The following is a 22,659-nucleotide window of genomic DNA, read 5'->3' on the forward strand; positions in this document are numbered from 1 at the left end:
ATATTAATGGGTGACCCTAGTTACATATGAATAAGCCGCAACTCATTCTCCCAAACAAAATTCTGTGCGTTGCTAGAGTGTTCAGGTTTCACTGGAAGAAAAGGTGGCAACCCTATCTCCGGCCTTCCCTTCAATCTTCTATCTGACCTCCATCCTCCCCTTCAGTCTTCTATCTGACCTCCGTCCTCCCCTTCAGTCTTCTATCTGACCTCCGTCCTCCCCTTCAGTCTTATATCTGACCTCCATCCTCCCCTTCAGTCTTATATCTGACCTCTGTCCTCCTCTTCAGTCTTCTATCTGACCTCCATCCTCCCCTTCAGTCTTATATCTGACCTCCGTCCTCCCCTTCAGTCTTATATCTGACCTCCGTCCTCCCCTTCAGTCTTCTATCTGACCACCATCCTTCCCTTCGGGGGAATCACCAAAGAATGCAAAATATAAGCAGAATAAACTTCATCTTTAATCTGGACAAACAATTGAGTGAATAGTTGTATGTCCCGGAGCTCTTGTAGGGTTCAGCTTCTGTTTGGAACACGATCAGCTGTTTTTTGTTACAGAGCGTGTCATGTTGTATTTGCACACGTTGTAATGCGTTGCTGGAATGTGGACTCCATGTGTGTACATTGGGTGGGACGGATAACCTGGATCTGTTGACTTTGAATATAAAGAGTTCACCTAGAAACTACTAAACACCAACACAGATGATGGAGGGCTGCTGATAGTATTAATGAGCTGGCATATCGGCTACAGATGTGTGTTTGATCTGTGTACGCAGACGCGGTCACTACAGCATAGCCCGTGCGGAATATTGATTACTGGGCGCTTTTGGCTTATTTTAATAATTTTTTTGTTTCCTCGTTTAATACTTTATCATGTGGATCAGTCGAATTCACTGTACTTCTGTTTTGTATTTACTTATTACAGGTATTTTTATAGCGCTGACAATTTACACAGCACTTCACATACTGCACATTCATATCAGTCCCCGCCCCCGAGGAGCTTACAGTCTGACGTCCCTATTTCACATGCTTACATACATTTAAGGCCGCTGATAGGGGATACAGACATCCCTCCTGTACCAGGCCCCATCAAGTCAGCAGGGGGACCCGATCCCAACAAGAGCTGCCTCTAGGGAAGGAGGACGGTCCTGCCCACTTGCCATAGTAACCAGTTGATGGACAGGCTCCTCCCCTACTTCAGTGCAGAAAAGGACGAGACGAGCTAGCCCATTAATTGATTACCATGGTGAGTGGGTGGGACCTGGGCAGGCCAGTCAGGGTCCCACCTGCTCGTATGGACTGTGCTTAGGCTCTGCCCTGCCCTTAGGCTCCACCCTCATACCGCCCACAGTCAATGGTGTCTCCATCAGCAGGAGCTGGAGTCCTTCCCTGAGGAACAGTGAAGAGTGTGTAAGGAGGGGACTAAACAATGTAAGAAGAGAGATTGAAAAGTGTACAGAAGTTAATGGTGTTGGAAGAGTGACAGCTTGCCACCCTCTTCCAACACTGTTTGCATCTTCACACTCTGCATCCCTCTTCCTTCGCTGCTCACCCCTGCACCCCCTATGGCAGGAAGTGCAGAGCTGAGCAGTGTAGGAAGAGGGATGTAGGGGGTGCAGAGGTGAGCAGTTTCGGAAGAGAGATGCAGGCAGGACCGGATTTACTCTCCCTGCTGCCCCAAGGCCAGGTTCCGCAATGCGCCCCCCCCCCCCAAGGAGAATGGCAACCAGATAGCGGGGGTGGCAGGGTTGGTTTGAATTTTTTTTATTGTTTCTTTCTTTTTTTAAAACTTTTTTATCACTTTTTTATTTATTGTTTTACTTTTTAAAATTTTTATTTATCTTGTCATCTTTTCCTTTTTTTATTTGTCTATAATTTTTTTTTATTATCATTTTTTTATTTTTTATTATTTTCTTATTGTTTTTTTATATTTTTTCTTAAATACTCTAATGCAATAGGCTGCGTACGCCTATGGTCCCAGTACTTCTATTTGCTATTCCATTCATATAAAAAATAAATTACTTTGATTGTTTTCTACAGGAAGGAGAACGTGTTTAATCCGGTGAAGACAGAATGCCCACCCAGATGCAGTATTATAACTCCTCGCCATCCGTCACCGGCATTCTACAGCCTCACAGTGTGCCCAGCTCTTTAGCAGTAGCCCAGCCAAGAGATGTCTACCCCACTGCAACTGTGCCGCGCATTCGACCGTCCACAGGTAAAAAGGCATTACCAAAGCAGCAGGGCCGTGCCGAGGGGCAGAAGAGGCAACCACCTTGAGCATTTCAGCAGGAGGGCTGAAGGGGGTGCATAAAGGACAGGACCTGCAACCTATACTGCTGAAGTAGTTCTCTATGTCGAGAGAGATCAAGAGAAAGAGAGAGAGATATCAAGAGGGGGATAGAGAGAGATATCGAGAGGGAGAGAGAGAGAAAGATATCGAGGGGGAGAGAGAGATATAGAGAGGGAGAGAGAGAGATAGAGAGGGAGAGAGAGATATAGAGAGGGAGAGAGAGATATAGAGAGGGAGAGAGAGAAAGATATCAAGAGAGATAGAGAGGGAGAGAGAGAGATATATCGAGAGGGAGAGAGAGAAAGATATCGAGAGGAAGAGAGAGAGAGAGAGATATCAAGAGGGAGAGAGATATAGAGAAGGAGAAAGGGAGAGAGAGAGATATAGAGAGGGAGAGAGAGAGATATAGAGAGGGAGAGAGAGAGAGATATAGAGAGGGAGAGAGAGAGAGATATATCGAGAGGGAGAGAGAGAGAAAGATATTGAGAGGGAGAGATATATAGAGAGGGAGAGAGAGATATACAGAGGGAGAGCGAGACATATCGAGAGGGAGAGAGAGAAAGATATCGAGAGGGAGAGAGAGATAGAGAAGGAGAGGGAGAGAGGGAGAGAGAGATATAGAGAGGGAGAGAGAGAAAGATATCGAGAGAGAGATATAGAGAGGGAGAGAGAGATATATCGAAAGGGAGAGAGAGAAAGATATCGAGAGAGAGATATAGAGAGGGAGAGAGAGATATATCGAGAGGGAGAGAGAGAAAGATATCGAGAGGGAGAGAGATATAGAGAGGGAGAGATATACAGAGGGAGAAAGAGAAAGATATCGAGAGGGAGAGAGAGAGAGAGAGATATCGAGAGAGAGAAAGAGAGAGCGAGACAGACAGACAAGCTCTGACATAATGATTACCTGCAGGCTGGAGGTTCCATTAACAAAATGTAAAGTCTTCAGCCGGCAGATGAACACTACTTAATAGTGTAACTGTAAAACACAGTTGCAGTAGTAAAAAAAAAAAATAAGTAAAAGGAGGAACACGCTCCAATTGCTTTGTAGGTCTCCAGTGGTAGCTGCTCGATGAACTGGTCATTGTGCCGACCTTCAACTAATACAGCTTAGTGTTTAAAGCTGAAGTTTAATCTGCCTATAGTTTTGCTTTCCCTGCCCCTGCCCCCCTTCTCCCATTAAAGAAGAACTCCGGACAGAGATGTTTTTAACCCTTGCAGTGGGGCTACCCCTGCACTGCTAGGGTTAAGTGCTCATTTTGGTCTAGGCATCCAGTCTCTATCCTCCTCTGGTCCAGCGATGGAATGTCCCTCGGCACCTTCATGTCCAATACACTAGAAATTGGACGTGATGGCTCACAGGACCTTAGACTGCTGGAGCACAGGAGGAGACAGGCTGGAAGGACCGATCTAAGAGCCAGCTGTCTGCGAGGATTAAGTGAGTATAACTTTTTAATTTTTGCAACTAGATCAAAATTAGCACTTAACCCCTTGCAGTGCGGGGATAGCCCTAGTGCATTGGTTAAGAACATTTTAGGCTGGAGTTCTTCTTTAATGGGGGAAGAGGGGCAGAGAAAGCAAAATTAAACTTCAGCTATAAACATAAATCTGCATTAGTTAAAGGTCGGCACCATGACCAGCTCATCAAGCAGGTTTTCGTTGGAGCAGTGCAAAGCAAATGGTGTGTGTTTCTATTTTAATTTTTTTTACTACTGCAACTGTAATTTACAATTACACTATCAAATAGATTGCACCGCACCTTCTTTACCATGCTAATTACATTTTGAAATAAAACCTTATTGTTTTTATCACATCACCTTGTTTTAGACCCGGCGATGTCATCAAATTATCAGTGAGACCTCAAGGTAATCTGGTTACCTGTGCTGGGTACACCCACCCCCAATACACGCTCTGTGTCTGTGTTTCAGGGTTTCAGTTCAGAGACGTGTCCCCTCCTCGGGGTAAGCCAGCGTGGAACGACTCCCAGAAGGCGGAATTCACAAACTCGCTGCGGAGATACAAAACTACGCTGAATCACAGACCGGTGCAATCCGCACTGAGCAAAAAGGCGCCATTTGCAGGTAACGCCCGGAACCCGAAATCTGCACATTTGCTGCGGGAAGACTGAGCCCTCGGGGCTTGTTCACACCAAATGCAAACCAGATCTGCATGAGGTTCTGCACACGCAGTGCAGTGTGTTTTACAGCGGTTTTTGCCGCGCTCCGGGCCGTTTTTTGTTTAAAATGTGCTTTCGGTGTGTTCCAGTGCGTTTGCATGCATTTTTTATGCGTTTGCATGCGTTCCAGAGCAGGAAAAATAGGGCTTACTGCAGTTTTTTTACATGCTCTGGAACTGAACGCTGCGGTGTGAACTAGAGCCCAAAATAGCATTGGAATACATTGGACACAGTTTTGATCCGGTCTGTAACTGCTCTGCCCCTGGAACGCTCTTGGTGTGAACAAGGCCTCATTCACACGAGTCTCCTGCATTTATTATATTTAAAGGCAATATAAATTGATCGGAGAGGTATAATTATACTTTATACTGCCAAGATCACTTTCTCCTGTCCTTAACCCTTTTGCTGCCTTTAACCCTTTTTTGCACACATGTTAAAATACACATTTTATGCCTGTAGACTAGGTAGCCCCGGGTTATATATTTCCTGGAAGCAGAGACCCCGGAGAATAAAATGTTGGCAGTTGCAATTTTTCATGTCATGTGATATTAATGCAACTGTTAATTAGTGATGGGCTCGGGCGTGTTCGCAGCTCCACGTGCCGAGCCCGCCAGGAAGCTGACAGCGCCAATCACAGGTAGTGAGACATTCCTTGATCTCTGCAGCTGCGGGATCGGGAAAATGTTTCACTACCTGTGATTGGCGCTGCACGCTGTCAGCTTCCTGGCGGGCTTGGCACGTGGAGCTGCGAACACGCCCGAGCCCATCCTTACTGCTAATCAAACCCAAATTTTTAGTAAAAAATACACTTTAGCTGATTTTAGTGCACAAAAACACAATATAATACCCAATTGTTTCATAACATAAAAAAAAAAGGTTGTGTCGAGTAAAAAGATACCAAACATGTCAAGCTTCCAAAATGCGCCCGTGAAAAAGGCGAAGACACTACAGCACCCTAAATTGTCCCTTGGAGACGCTTTAAGGGCCCATTCACAATATGTCCGGATCATCTCCAGAGCAGACTGTTTCCGGACCCAAAATGCATCCTAATGTATCCCTATGCTATTTCTGGCCTCTGTTCATACCAGCGCAGTCCGTTCCAGACCAGTCCAGAAAAATACTGCATGTCTTATTTTGTCTGATCTGGAATGCATAGAAACGCATCAAAACCACATACAAACACACTGGAACGCACCTGCAAGACAACAACAAAAACAAATTCCAAACGCTGCAAAATTGCGGTAAAATCACTGCAAAACCGCAATGCACTACGTTCCAGATCTGGCCGGAAAATGGTGTGAACCTGCCCTAAGAGTCTGTACAGGTCATCAGTATAGAGGTAACTCTAATATTGGCCCTAGAATGATTGCTCTTGCAACGGCGTGTGTGGTGATACCTAACATGTGTCACGTTTTCACAGTTTTGGTACCAAGGTGCATCCGACACGTGTTTGTGTTAGTGTGTGCATGTGCCCAGAATTGTGGGACTTTAACAATTTAAAAAAAATTTGATTTAACCTTCTTTTGTAAAAAATGTTTTGTTTTTTTACTTAACTTTATTGCTGTCACATGTGGGGTTCTCCTATCCTATGTGATAGCACTTTACTGGTGACAGGTTCTCTTTAAGGTGAGAGAACCCCCCAAATTGCACCGTTGCAGCCCATTGAAGCTGATCAAGCACACATCGTTCTTGATCACCTTCGTCCTCGGCCTTGCTGGCCGGGAATCGACATCTCAGAAACTGGAAGTGACAAAATAATCATCACTTATGGCTTCATTCAGAGGGGAGGAGGTCAGCAAATGGATGTGCGCCGGTCTCTTTCCCTTCTCTCCACCAATATCCACAATGCCGGTCCCACAGGAGGGGCAGCAGAGCCCGGGAAACTTGCCAGGGGGTGTCGGGTGCAGGGTGGCAAATCTCATGTGTCAAAGCCTTTGGAAAAAAGAAACGCTAAAGTGATGTTGCCAGGACCAAGTCCAGCCCCCAACCCGGGCCATGCTGAGCTACAAAGAGGAAAAATAGTCACATGACCTACAATATATACACAAAAATGTATTTATTTGTAGAGTGTTTGCTCTGTAAATAATCGCTGGTGGTGTGCCCTAACCTTACAAGGTAGGAGGGTATCTGGCTTTACAACCACTTTAAAGTGGACCTGAACTCTAAAAGTAAACGTTCGCTCTCTTTTCGGGAATATCTGGAAATGTTAATTGTGCCTAAATAAATCTAACATTTGTCTAGAATTCCTAATAGACACCAGATCCTAGGCACTCCTGTTCTGTACTCATAGCTGTATATCTGCAGTGTGAGACCATCTAAGGCACTTCACCAAACACAGTGGCGTCACAAGGGGGGTGCGGCCCGCACCCGGGTGCCACCGTTGGAGGGGTGACACCAAAATGACTGGTCGGGCACTCGGTCACGGACCGAGAGCCCGACAGTGTCAGGAGAGAGAAGGTGATTTCAAACCTGATGAAGGGGACCCTGTGTGGCCCCCGAATCGTTGCTATTTGTTTTGACATGAAGCGTCAATAACCAGACGTGTTCTTCACTTCAATATGGTGTGCTGGTGACATCTTTAACAGGAGAGAGGAGGGGACCCGGCGGCATACCTCATCCCACCGGGTGAACGTCCCCTCCTCTCTCTCTGCCGGCGTCCATCACCATGATGGCCACCGACAGGCATCAATAAGACGACTGTGCATGCGCGATGATGTCACGGCAGGGTGTCACCCGGTCTCCGCTCCGGGTGTCACCCAGCCTCGGGATGCCCGTGGCCAAACATTTGCTTTCAGACCAAGAAAACAAATCACAAAATCCCAAATATTTAATTCCTATGATCCTCGGCTCCATCTAGTGGCCATAGTGCAGTATGTCCCTGATTCCCTCCAATCCAGGGGTAGGCAACCTCAGCATTCCAGCTGTGGTGGAACTACAAGAACTACAAGATACACTTTAAGCTGAACTCCCCTGTTGCTAACACTTATGCACCCCAAAATGACACCCCGGTCAGGACTTCAGTGAGACGAGGGGCAATCTCCTACTTATAGTTTTTCACCTTCATGTGTATTTTATTTTATGAGTCCTTTTCATTAATCTGATGTTGTTCTATGTTACCAGCTCGGACCATGAGTGCCAACCCTGGGGGCTATCGGTATAAAAACGGCCATGTGGACACCCTGCCTTCTTATAGTCCCATGAACGACCCTCACTTGTATGACTACTACGCCAAGAAGTTTGGGCTGCAGGTTGACTCCCGACCTTCCACTCTGGTAAGAGAATTCAGATTGTTCCTCCGTCATCATATTCCACCTCCCGGTCCTCCTGGGGGGATACTAAGATAGAGTCAACCCAGACCCCTCTCCACTGATCGCTCCTGAGTACAGCACAGTACCCTGCCTCAGTACTCCTTACAGGAGCCCTCAGTCCTGATAGGAGCAGTGGGCTGACTCTTGGGAGGAGTTATGCAAATATCAAAATGCCTTGATGGGTGGGTGTCAGTCTGGAGGTGTTGGCGATCCTAGGCAGGCTGCATTTGCATGCAGACCACCCTAGGTAACGCCCACATGCCATGCTGAGCCTCCATGATTGAAAGAACTGAATAAAAGGGGCGGGGCCAGGGCCAGTCAGGCTGGAGAGGAAAGCTCTACATGATGCTGGATGTCCTCCAGCCAGAAAATGAGGCAGGCTCTCTCTGACTTGCTGCAGACGGGGAGGAAAGATATACATGATGCTGGATGTCCTCCAGCAAGAAAATGAGGCAGGCTCTCTCTGACTTGCTGCAGCTTCCAATGCACATTGTGAAAAGCTCGCAGTGTGTAGTGATATCAAAGGAAGCCATTTCAGTCCAGGAGAGGAGCCGGTGCAACTGTGCAAGACTGAAGGGAAGGCCGGAACTCAGATATAAGACTGAAGGGGAGGCCGGAGGTCACCTATAAGACTGAAGGGGAGGCCAGAGTTCAGCTTTAAAGAGTAATTCCACTTTCCCGGACAAATTTGGAAAAATGGAATTAACCCTACCAATATGACCCCTTTACCCCCCTTTCTCTTAGCTGTCAGCTGCTGGTGTAGGACTCATGCACCAAACATGGCAGTGCAAATGGTGAGCACTCATTGGTCAGTGCGGTCAGGTGACCAATGAGTGCTCGCCATTTGGAATTGTGATCATTGTGCTCCCCATGAGTGGAATTTTAAATACCAATAGGGCTGCACTGCTGTGTATGGTGTGCGGGTCCTACACTGGCATCTGTGAATGGGAAGGAGCTTTTGCTGACAGGTAAGAGCAGCGGGGAAGGGTCACAGGTTGGCTCTATCGATCAGGAAGTGAGCAGAAATATGCAGGCGATCCGCTCACTCGTCTCCCTGAGGAGAGTAGTGACTCTCAATCACCGCTCCCCACAGGGATTCCCCCCCTCCCCTAACCTCTCTCCCCTAACCTCTCTGATCCTCCAGCGCTGAGTGGAGGAACAGTTCGGGGAGGGGGTGGGCACAGCTGGCTCTGCCTCTAGATAGGCAGATCCAGCTGTCACTCACGCAGTTGGGCGGATCTCGACAGCATTGTAGGGATCCGTCCCGGCTACGGCGCTCTCAGTATATAGCGAGCAATAGCTTGCTATATACTGAACTTTGGGTCACGGGTGGACGCTTGTATATGTCTTCCTGTGACCCTAAAGAGAACTACACTTACCCCATAGTTCTCTTTTAATGACGATTGAGTACATGCTTTCGGGTTCCCTCTATAATCTAGAAGCACCCATAAATCCTACAAAAATCGTCCACTTTTTGATGACCTTTGTGGGATGGGGAGTCCAGGAAAGCCGCCCGGAGCCCCCATATTGTATCCCAGTAAACTCTCTGTTATCCGGTATTCAACTAACCAGAACTTTCATCTAACCAGAAAAAAAGATCCCCTGTTCTGCTGATCTGCGGCATGTACCGTGTTTCCCCGAAAATAAAACACTGTCTTATATTTTTTCTGGCTCCAAAAAACACACTAGGTCTTAATTTTCGGGGTAGGTCTTATTTTTTTTAAATTTTTTATGTATAACCATCCAAAGTTAACGCAAATCCAAATTAAATCATCCAAAAATTAAGGATAGGGTGATCAGGGGTGCCGTACCTTTCCAAGAGCAATTTGGTAACCAATCGCTGGCCAGAATGAGCGAAACGCACTTTCACTATGGATTCCTCACAGGCGGAGTGCATTTGGCATCACTCCGCCTGTGACAGGAGCCAGCACTATAGAGGACGCATCGGCTTATGCGGATCTGCTCCCTTCGCTTCCTCTAGTACTGGCTTCATTGGCACCGCTGATTCTCTCCCGCGGCGCTTCAAGTTCCTCCTTATGCCACAACCGGCCCTGAGAATGGTCACAACTAGGTCTTATATGCGGGGTAGGTCTTATATTTTAGCAATTCCCAAAAACAGTACTAGGTCTTATTTTCGGGGTAGATCTTATTTTTGGGGAAACAGGGTATTATCCTTGAAACTATCGTGTGCCTATTTGTCTTAATTTGTTTTACGTGTGTCTTGATTACGGCCATTCGCTTCAATGGAACGCCACGTCCCCTCCTGCCCCACAACATAGTGAGCCGGCCGCAGTGCAATGCAGAGAGTTCCGGCCAGAATCGGGGTGGAACGCACTGTGTCTGGTGTGGTGTTTGGTAGTGAGGGCAACATCCTCAATAAACTTTTTACAGTAAACTTCCTAACAAGGACTAGAGGCCACCACCTAAAATTGGTGGAGAAAAGATTTAACCACAAAGGGCGTAGGGGCTTCTTTTCAGTCAGAGTGGTTACATTTTGAAACTCTCTGCCACAAGCAGTGGTATCAGCTGAGAGTATTGAATCATTCAAAAACCAATTAGAGACCATAACATACAGGGGTACAGGTACTCTTAAAAACTTAAGACCACACAGGGACTCATACACACACAACTCACACACTTACACATAAAGGTTGAACTCGATGGACCTGTGTCTTTATTCAACCTCAAATACTATGTAAATATATTATTGTATCATATTGTTCTATGATATTGTTGTACTTGTTGTATATCATCCTCCAGCCCATTGAGCTGAGCTCTGTCGGCACTGAACCGATTTCCTGATACCTTCTGTGTCACTGCCCTGAATGGAGCGCACAGGCGAGCACTTCTGACCTTCACAGTTACATAGTTAATTAGGTTGGAAAAAAGACACGTGTCCATCAAACTCAACCTCCATCCAACCCCCGGAGCTGTGACCAACAACACAGCAAAGACAGCAGAACAAAAGCCCCTGGTCAGCTGTGGATTATTTCTTTTCACCGGGGATGGGGGAGGGGGACATCTTCTGGTCGGGGGGGATCATTTGGCCCTTTTTTAAAGTCCATTTGGGTAACATTGTATCATGATATCATCCATCTTGTCTACTTAATGCTGACGTGTAATGTGTTTTTATTTTGCCTTCTCTGGTTCCCCCCGCCCCCTCTCATCATCATGCTTTCCATTTTCATTACATACCTTATTATAGACACAGTGATGTCAACATTGGGTCTCTGAGCTTCTAAATAATCTTTAAGTAATTTGCCATTTAACCCCTTCATGACTGAGGCCCTTTTTTCATTTTTTGCACCCATGTTATATTCCACATTTTAGGCCTGACCATGTGTAGTTAGGTCAACGAGACAACCAAATCGGGTGATAGGAGCCCAACGTTTTTTTTTTAAAATAAATTCTTTATTTGGCAAATTTCTCTGTAAAAAAGGAGCAAAAATGAGCTCACACCCAATATTCTGGGAGTGGACGCAGCCACCGTATATGGAAATGTTAAATAGGCACAGACTAAACAAAGTACATTATTATTATTATTATAATACAGGATTTATATAGCGCCAACAGTTTGCGCAGCGCTTTACAATATAAGGAAGACATTACAATTACAATACAATTCAAGACAAGATGGTAAGGAGGACCCTGCCCCTGTGGGCTTACAATCTAAAAGGGAGGGAGAAGTGATACATGAGGAGGTAGCTGTGTGGGGATGAATTGTTTAATAACGTCATGATTGAGTGATTAGGTTGAGGCGGGATAGGCTTCCCTGAAGAGATGAGTCTTAAGGGATCACCTAAAGGCAGTCAGATGGGAGATAGTCGGACAGGTTGGGGTAAAGAGTTCCAGAGGATGGGAGAGACTCTAGTGAAGTCACCCTAGGACCTTAGCATGAGGGGAGGGCTGGATAGTTGTGTTTACAATCTCAAGGGAAAAGTTGGGGGAAGGTGCACGGGGTGGAGGAAATATCAAGAGCTCAGTTTTTGAAAGGTTGAGTTTTAAGAAGTGCTGCGACATCCAGAACGCAAAGTATAGTAAAAGGCGCAATCAAAATATTCAACAGCGTTCACAGCCACCCCTTATTGAATGCATAGTAGGTGCATGTGCGACTGGGTGTCAAAAAGTGTGTACGGTCATCATCCGCCAGTGGGCACATCCACTTCGTTTCTATACCTACAATGCGCACATAGGTGTCGACCATGGACCGGCAAGGCGAGCGAAGCCGATTGCCAACATCAACATTTAGAAGGGGAAAGGGGGCAAAAAATGTGATAGGCGGGGCAGAAGGAAAGAAAGAGGGAAGGAGAGAAGAAAAGAGAAAAAATGCAGAAAAAAGAAAATCGATTTGGAGACCTCACTCCAGGAGACTCAAGTATTCCTGAGAAGAGGCAAACTCACCAGAACCACGCAGCGCAAAACCGGGCCACCGTCCTCCTGAGGGAACTGGGGAGGTCTTCCATGTGCTAAGCAAAGTTAGTCCAAAGTTTTTAATCAAACATCCGATGACAATCAGCATGCAAATACAGCTGACGCGTTTTAGGGGTCAAAAACATTTCCCTTCATCAGGGCCTAACGAAGGCAGGGAAGCAGAATGGTGCTGAAATAGACTGGACAGCCATGGGGTATTGCACTGCTGATGAAAAAGTTGAGGTTGGGGACGGAAGAGCTGCAACGCATATTTCCTGGAATGATGTGTTTCTCTAGCGATATGTTTTTTTAAACTCTAAAAATATTAAGTGTCTTCCTCAGACCTTCCTCAGGTATGAAATCTTGATTACATCAATGTTTGTTTTGCAGAAGCGTGCAAACAGCGCCCCCGCCAGCAGGTCCGGGCTCCGCCCTCTTTCTGCGTCGGCCAGTAAGGTCCTCTACAAAGTGGTGGTGAAGACTGGAGAGAAGAAGAAATGCGGAACCAGCGCGAGGGTGAGGCCCAAGGCCACATCAATGGGGGGTTATGTTGTATGTCCGTAGGCTTGAACCCAACATGGAGGACATCATCCTGCCCGAGTGTTCTTAGTGGAAGAGTCCATCAGATACATTTAATTTTTATGCTAATTTTTCTCCTCTGCACCTCTGGAAATTTTACAGTCCATCTACTAGCTTGGGGAAGGGAGGAAGGAGGTGAGGGGGGCAGGAAGCAAGGAAGCGTCTTGCCTTGCTTTGCCTGTGAACATACATAAAGCTTACTAGCACAAACAAAGGTGGCTCCATAGGACCCTGCAAGGGAAAGAGCCACCCTAAAACAGGATATCAGGACCATGGCTCAGGGGACCAGCTGATTCACATCAAGGAGCAGCCTCCATTGTAAGTGAATTATCAGCATATGAAATAGCTTGAAAACCTGTTGACCTTAATCTCATTTTAAAGCCGTATAGGCTGAAACGAGTCAGCTTGGAATGTTATGCTGTTTTAATGAATGAACTTGCTGTTATTGTCCTACATCATTTCATGGTATATGGGCAGGCGGGAGCTGCCACTGAGCACCGGCGTTCGGTGGCAGCCTTAGCGGGATGAGGAGGCAGAGCGGTCTTTCCTCACCCACAAAAGGATTCTTTGGACCTCTGGTGGGCCGACTTATCTCCTAATTCCCATATTTGAGCCTGTGCTGATGTGGACCCTACTTATTTAATACAGTGGACATGTCAGTAACGTTACAAGTCTGCAATATTCATTCCTGACCTGTCAGAACATAGAACAACAGTATCCATTTTTCTCATTACAAGGCAGTGCTTGAACGCTAGTCAAGTGACTTTGCCTGGCTAGGAGGCCATCAGTCTGCTGCAAACAGGAGGAAGCATTTCCTCAGTCTTTTCTACTCTAGTGGTCAGGCTGCAACATTGTAACAAGTCACAAAGTGAGATGGTGCAGCAGGGGCTGACCTGTGTCCAGTGGCGTCACAAGGAGGGTGCAGGGGGTGCCACCATTGGAGGGGTGACCACTGGAGGGGTGACACCAAAATGACATTTTGGTGTCACCCCCTCTAAAAAGTCGGGCACTCGGACATGGACCAAGAGCCCGACAGTGTCTGGAGAGAGGAAGAGACCCGGCGGCTTACCTCATCCTGCCGGGTGAACGTCCCCTCCTCTCTCTGTCGGCGACCATCACCAAGGTGGCTGCCGGCAGGCGTCAATTAGATGACAGCGCATGCACAATGACGTCACGGCGGGATGTCACCCGGTCTTGGCTCCGGGTGACACCCGGCCTCGGGACGCCCCTGTCTGTGTCAGACATTTGTGAACACAGGCACTGGATTTACATGATCGTGTCATCTCTGAGCCGGCAATCCCAGTCCAGGAGGTAGATGGTGACCCTGGATGATGCCGCAACAAATGATGGAAGTGTTACACTGACACATTAGCATGCATGCACTTACCATGAACAATATATCTGACGCTAGGATTGTGTTTTCCTATTTCACTTGTTCAGGTCTACATACAGATGAAAGGTAGCAAAGGGAAGGTGAACAAAACCCAACTGTATAAGAAATCCTCTCCAGACTCTAAATTCACCAAAGGTTCCACTCACACCTTCAAAGTATACGGGCCGGAGCTCGGGGACATCAAAAGCATAACTCTGGAGGTAGGTAGACCCGGGTGTACCTGACATGTGCATGTCCCTGATTTTCAGGTTGAGGGTCTGTTTTTTAATACTTCCAATTTTTAGCATCTTTTAAACTGAATTCTTGTGACCTTTAGACAAAGTACACTTGTTCTTTTCGCCTCCCCCCTCCCCTGACCTAAATGATTGCCCCCCCTTCACAGATCTATACTTACCATGATCCATGAGCTGCTGCTCTGCGCAGCAAACCTCCCTCTCCTCGTCCCATCCCTCTCCTTGCTGGGAGATGGTCCCATTGAAATCTATGGGACTGTAATGTGCAGGTGCGGCCAGCAGAGGGAGCATTGCGGCTCTGGATGTAAACAGTAGGGGATCTCTGTCTTTTGGATCTTGGTAAGTACGGATCTGCGGAGGGGGAGGCAGATTGTTTAGGTCAGGGGTGTGTGTGTGGGGTGGGGGGTTAAAAAGATTTCTGCAATTTGTTTTAACATGCACTTATCCTTATAAAATGTAGAACCATCAATAAAAGAGTATATTCCTCTCATTGGCAGCCAATGTCTGCTACCTTCCTATTCTTCCAGCGTTACAGCCTGCAAAGCCTCTTTAGCATTCAACAATTCCAAGAGTGTCTTTGTCAACCATTGCACGTCGTTGTTCCTTTCCCTGACCCCCTATTTCATTGCTCAGTCTTGAGCGTTGACATAGGGATCGGAGGAAGGAACAACAGCGCGTGGCGGAGGGGGGACACAGGAACCTGACACTCCCAGAAGTTTTCGGTTGCCACAAAGCTTTCAGTAGTCCATTTATTACCCATATTTACCCACAAATCTTTCTCTCGCCTCCAGATCATGTCACAGCACTACTTTTATTCATTGACCTTGATCCTGTAGTGAGAAACAGCTTTTATTACTGTGACATCATCACATGTAGTTCATGATAGTTCATGCTGATGATGCAACAACCCCCAGAACTATATCACTCAACATCCTTTTCCCTATACATAGTGTGCGGGCTGGTTCTTGGGAGTCAAGGCAGCAGCAGTGTTTTGTTGTGAAAAATAAATCAATCCACGCATATGGAGTTGGACAGAGAGGGGCGGGGAATAGGTGGAGTTAGTCCAGCAGGCGGGGCTGACAACGCTGGTTAGGATTTCAGTGAAGCAAAATGTTGTCAGTCCACACAGGATTATAAGGTCCGCTTTTTTTTTTTTTTTACCACAGCATGACGGTTTAGAACAACAGCACGCCTGGTATGTGGACGACATTTTTGTCACCAACACAAACCGAGACAAGTCATGGCACTTCCCGTGCCGGCGATGGTTCTCCCTGTACCATACCGACTGCCAGCTCAGCCGAACCTTAACGCCCAGCAACAAAACTTCTCAGCACCAGCTGGATGGAAAAGTGGGTGACCATACTGGTAAGAGGCGGTCCTACATGGACAAGACAGTTCATTAGACTTTAAAAGGAACCTGTACTAAGAGTAATTTGTAGGCTGCCATTGCTGGTGGAGAGGAAAGCTACAATCTCTGCTCATGGTGAACAGTTCCAAAGGTTTATTTTTACAAGTAGGGATGCACCGAAATTTTCGGCTGTTGATACATTTTGACTTAAAATGGTACTATGGAAAAAATGCCGCTAGTACAAAAACAGCCAAAACTGCAGTGCATCCCCAGCATCTCTCCTCCCCACTGGGGGCTGGCTGTATGCTTCTGTCTGCATCCCTGCTAATCCCCGCTGCTCTCCCCTGCCTGAGTCAGCAGACATAGCAGGAACTGGAGGTGACACAGAGTCGATTCAGCTGCCGCCACCCAGCAGGGATGAGAAAGCTGTCTGGAGGCCGAGTGGGCTGGAAAGCTTCGGGGGGAGACGGGAGGGGCGGAGCTTCAGGATCTGTAAATATGTAAAATATTTACCGATCCTTCACTGTACTGAGCAAACACTGAGTGATTAGTACGGATCACTCTGTGTTTGTAAATAACTGAGGACATAGTCATTACTATGTCCTCCGTTATGAATGAACAGGAAGTGCTATACATCACTTCCTGTTCATTTATAAATAGGGACAAAGTAAATATTTACTATCTGCTCACTTTATGCAGAACAGGAAGAAGCTCAGTACAGAAACTTGTTGTCCATTCATGACTGGGTTGATAGTAAATATTTACTACCTCCCAGATGGTGAATGAACAGGAAACCTCTGTACTGAGAGCATCCTGTTCATTGAGTGCTGGGGTTTCAGAAAAAGAGACTGAGGACTCCGTGTCCTCAGTCTCTTTTTCGCTTTAAAAAGGGAAATATCAGAGGTTTGTTTAGACTCCAGATATTTCCCCACAGCCCTTAACAGTAAAGTAAAAAAAAGAATAATAATAATAAAAAAAATTATTTTAAAAAGGTTGGGGAAAAAAAGTCAGTCTTGGTCTAACAAATTTTGACATTTCGGCTTTGGTCTAAAAATTTCATTTTACCGCATGCCTATTTAGAAGAGTCACAAAGCAAAAGTAAAGATTAGAAAATACAGAAAGATTAACAAGTACGTGAAGGTCAGACATGACCAAGACCTGGCATCTTCCCCAAAAGGGAGTCTTTTAAGCTCCAATCCTGGACAGATACCATGAAGGACCTTCAAAAACATAAACGTTTGCATATTAACGCATCCACTTTACACTCAGAAATCAAATGTATGATGATTAATAATAACATAGACACGTCAGGTGTAAAATGCTGCGATTGTGAAATGCTTACACATGCAGAGCATTCACTTTCTGCTATGAAAGGGCAAAAAGACTTCAGCTTGCCAAAGCAATTCACACTGGGATTGCCTTGTCATCAGCAGAGCATTGCTGGGAAATCTCATCTGTAATCTCAGAAGATCTCAGGGAAAGGCATTTCCTCCCCTGAGATGATGTGCATGGTCACATGTCCTAGTCACATGTCTAGTCACATGTGCCAGAAATACAGGAACTAAATGGAGATCTAGTATTCTGCCCTTAGTAAACATGGCCGCTGTGAGAAGACTGGGGAAGAAAAGAGAAATAAGGTATGCCAAGAATACAAAGCCGGCGATTATCTAGAAGTATGTGTGTGCAGTTTGTCATTACTAAACTTTTCTAAAGGTGTGTTTGTTGTTATTTTAAAGATATGGGTAAAGTTCTGCTTTAAAGATTTGTACAAGCAACACGTTATCAAGAACAAGAGATATTGATGATGATATTTTGTACTTGTCAGCTTGACCACGACCTAGACTCTGGCTGTAGAATATTAGATGACTGACTGCCTCTCTGCAGACTGCACAACAAGACATTGCAAGGACATTATTCTAGTAACATCTTTTTGAAAACAAAAGATATTCAGGGTTATTCACAAAAGGGTGAAGAGTTTGGAGAAGGCCGGGGAAGGGAACAATCTAGGACAACAACATTGCTGAACTGGAAAGTGAGCTGAATTGGAGAATTTTTCCAAATCACCTATTTTGGCCTAAATTATTCACTTCTCCGGCCTTCTCCAAACTCTTCACCATTTTGTGAATAACCCTGATTGTATCCTGTGACCCTGTTATTATATAGAAGGGGAGAATTGATGTAAGGGGGTATGCTGATGGAATGTGGTAGAACTGCGCTTTTTCTATAGAACTTAATGAAATGTCACTTGTCACATTTCAGTAAAGTTCTCACAAGAAATAACAGGGTGATGCTCCGGGATTGATGCATCAGCGCTGTGCCTGGGAAAACCCACCAACCGTTACAGTGCAGCTGCTGGTGTAACTGCAGCCTAAATGGCCGACCACGGTCCAGAGACAGATTGAGTAACCGTTCTGTCCGGACCCACGATTCAGACCTCGGCTCGAAGAAGATTTTGGTCACCTGACCTCCTTGAATTTAATTCACTACCCCTGGTATAGTGTATGGGCAGCCTAAACTAATATTAAACTCTCAAACTTTTTTTTTCAATCATAAATCCAGATCAAACAACTATACATTGCCTAGTGAGGTATTTCTTTAAATATTTTCCCAAACACTTACAGTCATCATGTTTCCAAACAGCTCCAACTCTCTCACCTCAGCTTCCCTGAGCTTCCTGTCCAGTACAAGATCACAAGGGACAGAGCAGTCTCCAGCAGCTATCCATCTACTAGCCTAGAGAAGGGAGGAGTGGGGAGCAGGAGGAGTAACTTGTCTTGCTGTGTCTGTGTGTTTGTGGAGACACTCACAGCTTACTAGCACACACAAGGGTGACTCCATAGGACCCTGCAAGGGAAAGGAGCCACCCTAAAACAGGATATCAGGGCCGGTGGTCAGGGGACCAGCTGATTCTGCAAAAAAAAAAAAAAAAAGGAACAGCATTTATTGTAGGTGTTTTAATCAGATTTGAAATAGCTTAAAAACCTTTGTATAGTGTATGGCCATTTTCCGACCACCATTCACAACATGGATGATTGCTTTGCAAAGTGAAATTAAAAGTGAGTTCCTGGTACTAGGCATGTGGAGATCATCTGCTGACAATGCAGGGGGATGCACTATCATGTATCAGTACCGTCTATAGGTACTGCACCGGCACCGACGGGCACGGTGATCTGCCGTGTGCGTTGCTGTAATCTTCATCTATGTTGCACATGGCACCTGTAACCTGAGCCCTGTTGTTACATGAAGAACACCAAGACGCCAACCTGAGCAGATCACGTTATTGTCCAGAAACCTTGCAGTCCCTGACATGTTACCCTCCTCCGGGTCTCCTTCTGTAACAGATTTTTCCTGTGCTGTATTTTCAAATCTGGGAACAAAGCATTCAGATGAGCACCCCGCACCCACAATGCACGGACGGGTGCTGCCTACATCAGTGCAGCTCTATATATCATTGAGGGCGGCCAATCAAAGCAAATAGGGTGCAGGAGATCAGCAGCATTGGGATACAACAACACATAAAAAACAGTTAAAACAGTATAATATGAACCACTTTATTCGTCCTGGCCCTATAGTGGTTTATAGATTGTTTTCTGCGGGCAGCAGGCTTTCACATACAAGTGATCTGGGCCGCTGTAGAGCTGCCTGGTCACTTGTAGGACGCTAATAGGGTGTTGCCCCCAACCCGCACCCCCTCTCCCTGGCTCCGCTGCCCCTCATATGGGCCCGAGACTGGCAGAGCAGGTGTCTGCGGCAGGACCGGAGGGAGATCAGTACAGATCCACTGTCTTATTATTATTATTCAGGATTTATATGGCGCCAACAGTTTGCGCAGCGCTTTACAATATAAGGAAGACATTACAATTACAATACAATTCAAGACAAAATGGTAAGGAGGGCCCTGACCCTATTATCTGCCCTTCACTTACTAAATCCGGAAGCGACAAGGATTTAGTCACTTCCAGTTTCAGATTGTCCTTGGCTGCTGTTGCCGGCGAAAAGGAAGGAGAAGCACGATCTGTGCTTCAACAGTTTCAGTGAGGTCCATTGGTGACATTAGACTCCAAATGTTTTCATGAACAGGACCTCTCACCTCTATTATCCTATCACATAGGGGGCTTTTTTATTCTACAGGGCCCCTGCTTTAAGGAAATTGTTTGGGGGTTTTCTGGCCAAAAATTCCAATTTTTAAACATTTGTGCAAAAAGTTAAAAAATGGTTTCAATCCTGAAGTTGTTAAAAAAAGAGAAAACAGGACAATTGTTTCTGATACACGCTGTCTTAGCAATGTCTATGCCATCCACTTAGAGTTTATATCTACTTTACAATCACTAGCGGCTTCCTGATGGCAGCAGAGTCTGGAAAAGAATATAATCCGTGCAGGGAACCTTAGCTGGGCTTCGCCGATTTGTTAAGATGTGTAAACAAAAGGTAACGTAAGCCTTTCAGGTGGGGAAAGGGAGACGAGGCCGTAGTAGGAGTGGAGATATGTCAAAAGATGGAATCCAGGCAATAGAAAGTCATTTCTAAGTCACGTTGGCCTCTCCGCAATCCTTCCATCCGTCACGCTCTCCCGAGGTTCCTCCGCTGCCTCCGAGCTTCATATTTTTTTAAAGAACTCATTAAACCTGAGAAGCTTCTCGTTTAGCAAGCAGAGTGGCTGAATACCATATGTGATAGCTCGGGGGACCTTTCTATTCCGTGGCTCTGTGGATTGCCGTACCTAGAAGTCCATACACAAGGGACTCTGTGAGTCATGGACGGCCTCCAATCAATCTGATCTGGCAATATCCCTGGCACCTGATCGATTGACAAAGGACGCACTTTACCGACGCCTGTGATGTGGTGGAAGAAGAGACACCAAAGTCGGGAGACAGGTAGGAGATGTTGTGTTGCCTTGAGTGGTTCTTAGTAGGGCTGGGGAAATTAACGATTAATTCCTCGATTAATTGTTAAACTTTTTGATCGATTAAAATTCTTTTGATCGAAAATGAAAAGACTCACCTCTTTGCCGGCTTTCGGGAGTCCCATCGGAGATCCGGTGATGTCACGGACATCGACGTCACCGGACTCCTCCCCCTTCCCTTCGTTAGCCGACGGAGGCACTTGGGCCGGTGAGTTTGCCCAAGAAGCACCAAGCTTCTGTCTTATCTTAAACTTATATATATGCACTATGTGGCTCTCCATTAACCCCGCCCCTTCCCCCCATCTCGCTCCCAGAAATGTGCCTATTGAAATTTACTGATATTATGTTGCAATCAGGTCCTTACATGAAATGGAATGGACAGGTGCTGCTACTTCAAATATTAAGCTAATACTTATGTTTAAATCACCCTTAGGGCTTTGCTGTTTTACTATACTATGTAAATACATTTGTAATCCAGCACGTTATTATTCTGAGTTGCCCCACTCAAGCGGCGGCCATATTGAGTGGGGCACGTGAGATTAATAACGTGCTGGATTAGTGTGATCCTAGTTCATTTTATCACTTCCTTGCTGTGCTGTATGTGTATAGGCCAATGTAGTTGGATCTGTATGCACGTTATAATTAATCGAAATTAATCGATTAAAAGTTTTTTCGATTAATCGAACACGAAAATTTTAATCCTTACCAGCCCTAGTTCTTAGCATTCTGGGCTTATTCCATAAAGGCAGTGGTTGGCCGTAGACCATGAAGGCAGTGGTGGGCTGTAGACCATAAAGGCAGTGGTGGGCTGTAGACCATAAAGGCAGTGGTGGGCTGTAGACCATAAAGGCAGTGGTGGGCCGTAGATCATAAAGACAGTGGTGGGCCGTAGACCATAAAGGCAGTGGTGGGCCGTAGATCATGGGGGCAGTTGTGGGCCGTAGACCATAAAGGCAGTGGTGGGCCGTAGACCATAAAGGCAGTGGTGGGCCGTAGGCCATAAAGGCAGTGGTGGGCCGTAGACCATGGGATCCAATCATATTTCACTTCAAGCATTTAAAGAATATGTATAGGCCAAACTTTTTTTTTTTTGGATAGAGCTGGTTTGGATTACTACACCTATCGTAGAAAGTGATGACAAGTCCAAATTTTTACAGTTGTGACTGGAACAGGAGGTGAGGGGAAATCTTTAATTGGGGACAATGGTCTGGGGGGGGGGGGGGGGGGGGGGGTGCTTTCTGCAATGATAGGGGGGGGGGGGGGGTCCTTTTGTAGAAACTTCCTCTCAATTCCTGTTGTGTCTCCAGGATAGGAGGTGAAGGAAAATCACCTCATTGGGACACAGACAGCAAAGAAAAAAGTGATTGTAGTATTTAGGAATGCATGGATTGTATATCAGTAGTGGATTGTGTTTATTATAGTTGGGGTCACTCATTTAAGATGATATTCAACTACTGCAACTCCATTCATAAGATGTGCACCCCAGAGAAGGTATGCTTGTGCTTTCAAAACTTGGGCCATGATCTCCCAACATTCTGTCAGTTGCTTGATGGTAGGCACACCTTTGCTTCTCAAAAACTGTCTTACACTGCCGTGTTACAATGGCGTATATCTGCAGATTGCTAGTGATATGCCTGTATAATGTTATAGCAGTGAGTGGTTTGCAGTTTTCCTCAACTTAAATCTTTATACCCTCTTTTTTTATTCCCTCAGTTGTTATTCCTAATCTGTTTTGTTGTCCTGGAATGGCATCATTTCAACAGCCTTTCCTGGCTTTTATTTGTCCCCTTTGACTTGGCACCCACCTCCTTCATGCAACTGGGCATGTTCATTGCCATACCAGTTGTTGACTGCCATTTTCTACACATTATCTTCTTCCATGGGGGCCGCATGAGGAGAGACAGCCAGGAGAGTGACTGAGGAGAAACAGCGAGGAGAGACAGCCAAGAGCATGAGCAAGGAGAGACAGCCAGGAGAGTGACTGAGGAGAAACAGCGAGGAGAGACAGCCAAGAGGATGA

General features: G+C 46.0%; 1 protein-coding gene across 1 annotated transcript in view; it reads left to right on the forward strand.

Moving 5' to 3' along the window:
• The first annotated feature begins 2,072 nt into the window (after positions 1–2,072).
• LOXHD1 (lipoxygenase homology domains 1) overlaps positions 2,073–22,659 on the forward strand; it is a 168,748-nt gene continuing 148,161 nt past the window's right edge. The window contains exons 1-6 of the mRNA XM_018555718.1: positions 2,073–2,217; positions 4,218–4,370; positions 7,586–7,737; positions 12,574–12,699; positions 14,203–14,355; positions 15,555–15,753. Of these exons, the coding sequence (XP_018411220.1) occupies positions 2,073–2,217; positions 4,218–4,370; positions 7,586–7,737; positions 12,574–12,699; positions 14,203–14,355; positions 15,555–15,753 (928 nt within the window). The remainder of the gene's footprint in view (positions 2,218–4,217; positions 4,371–7,585; positions 7,738–12,573; positions 12,700–14,202; positions 14,356–15,554; positions 15,754–22,659) is intronic.

The sequence above is a fragment of the Nanorana parkeri genome, unplaced genomic scaffold, assembly GCF_000935625.1.
Source record: "Nanorana parkeri isolate BGI_ZX_2015 unplaced genomic scaffold, ASM93562v1 scaffold210, whole genome shotgun sequence".
Lineage (NCBI taxonomy): Eukaryota > Metazoa > Chordata > Amphibia > Anura > Dicroglossidae > Nanorana > Nanorana parkeri.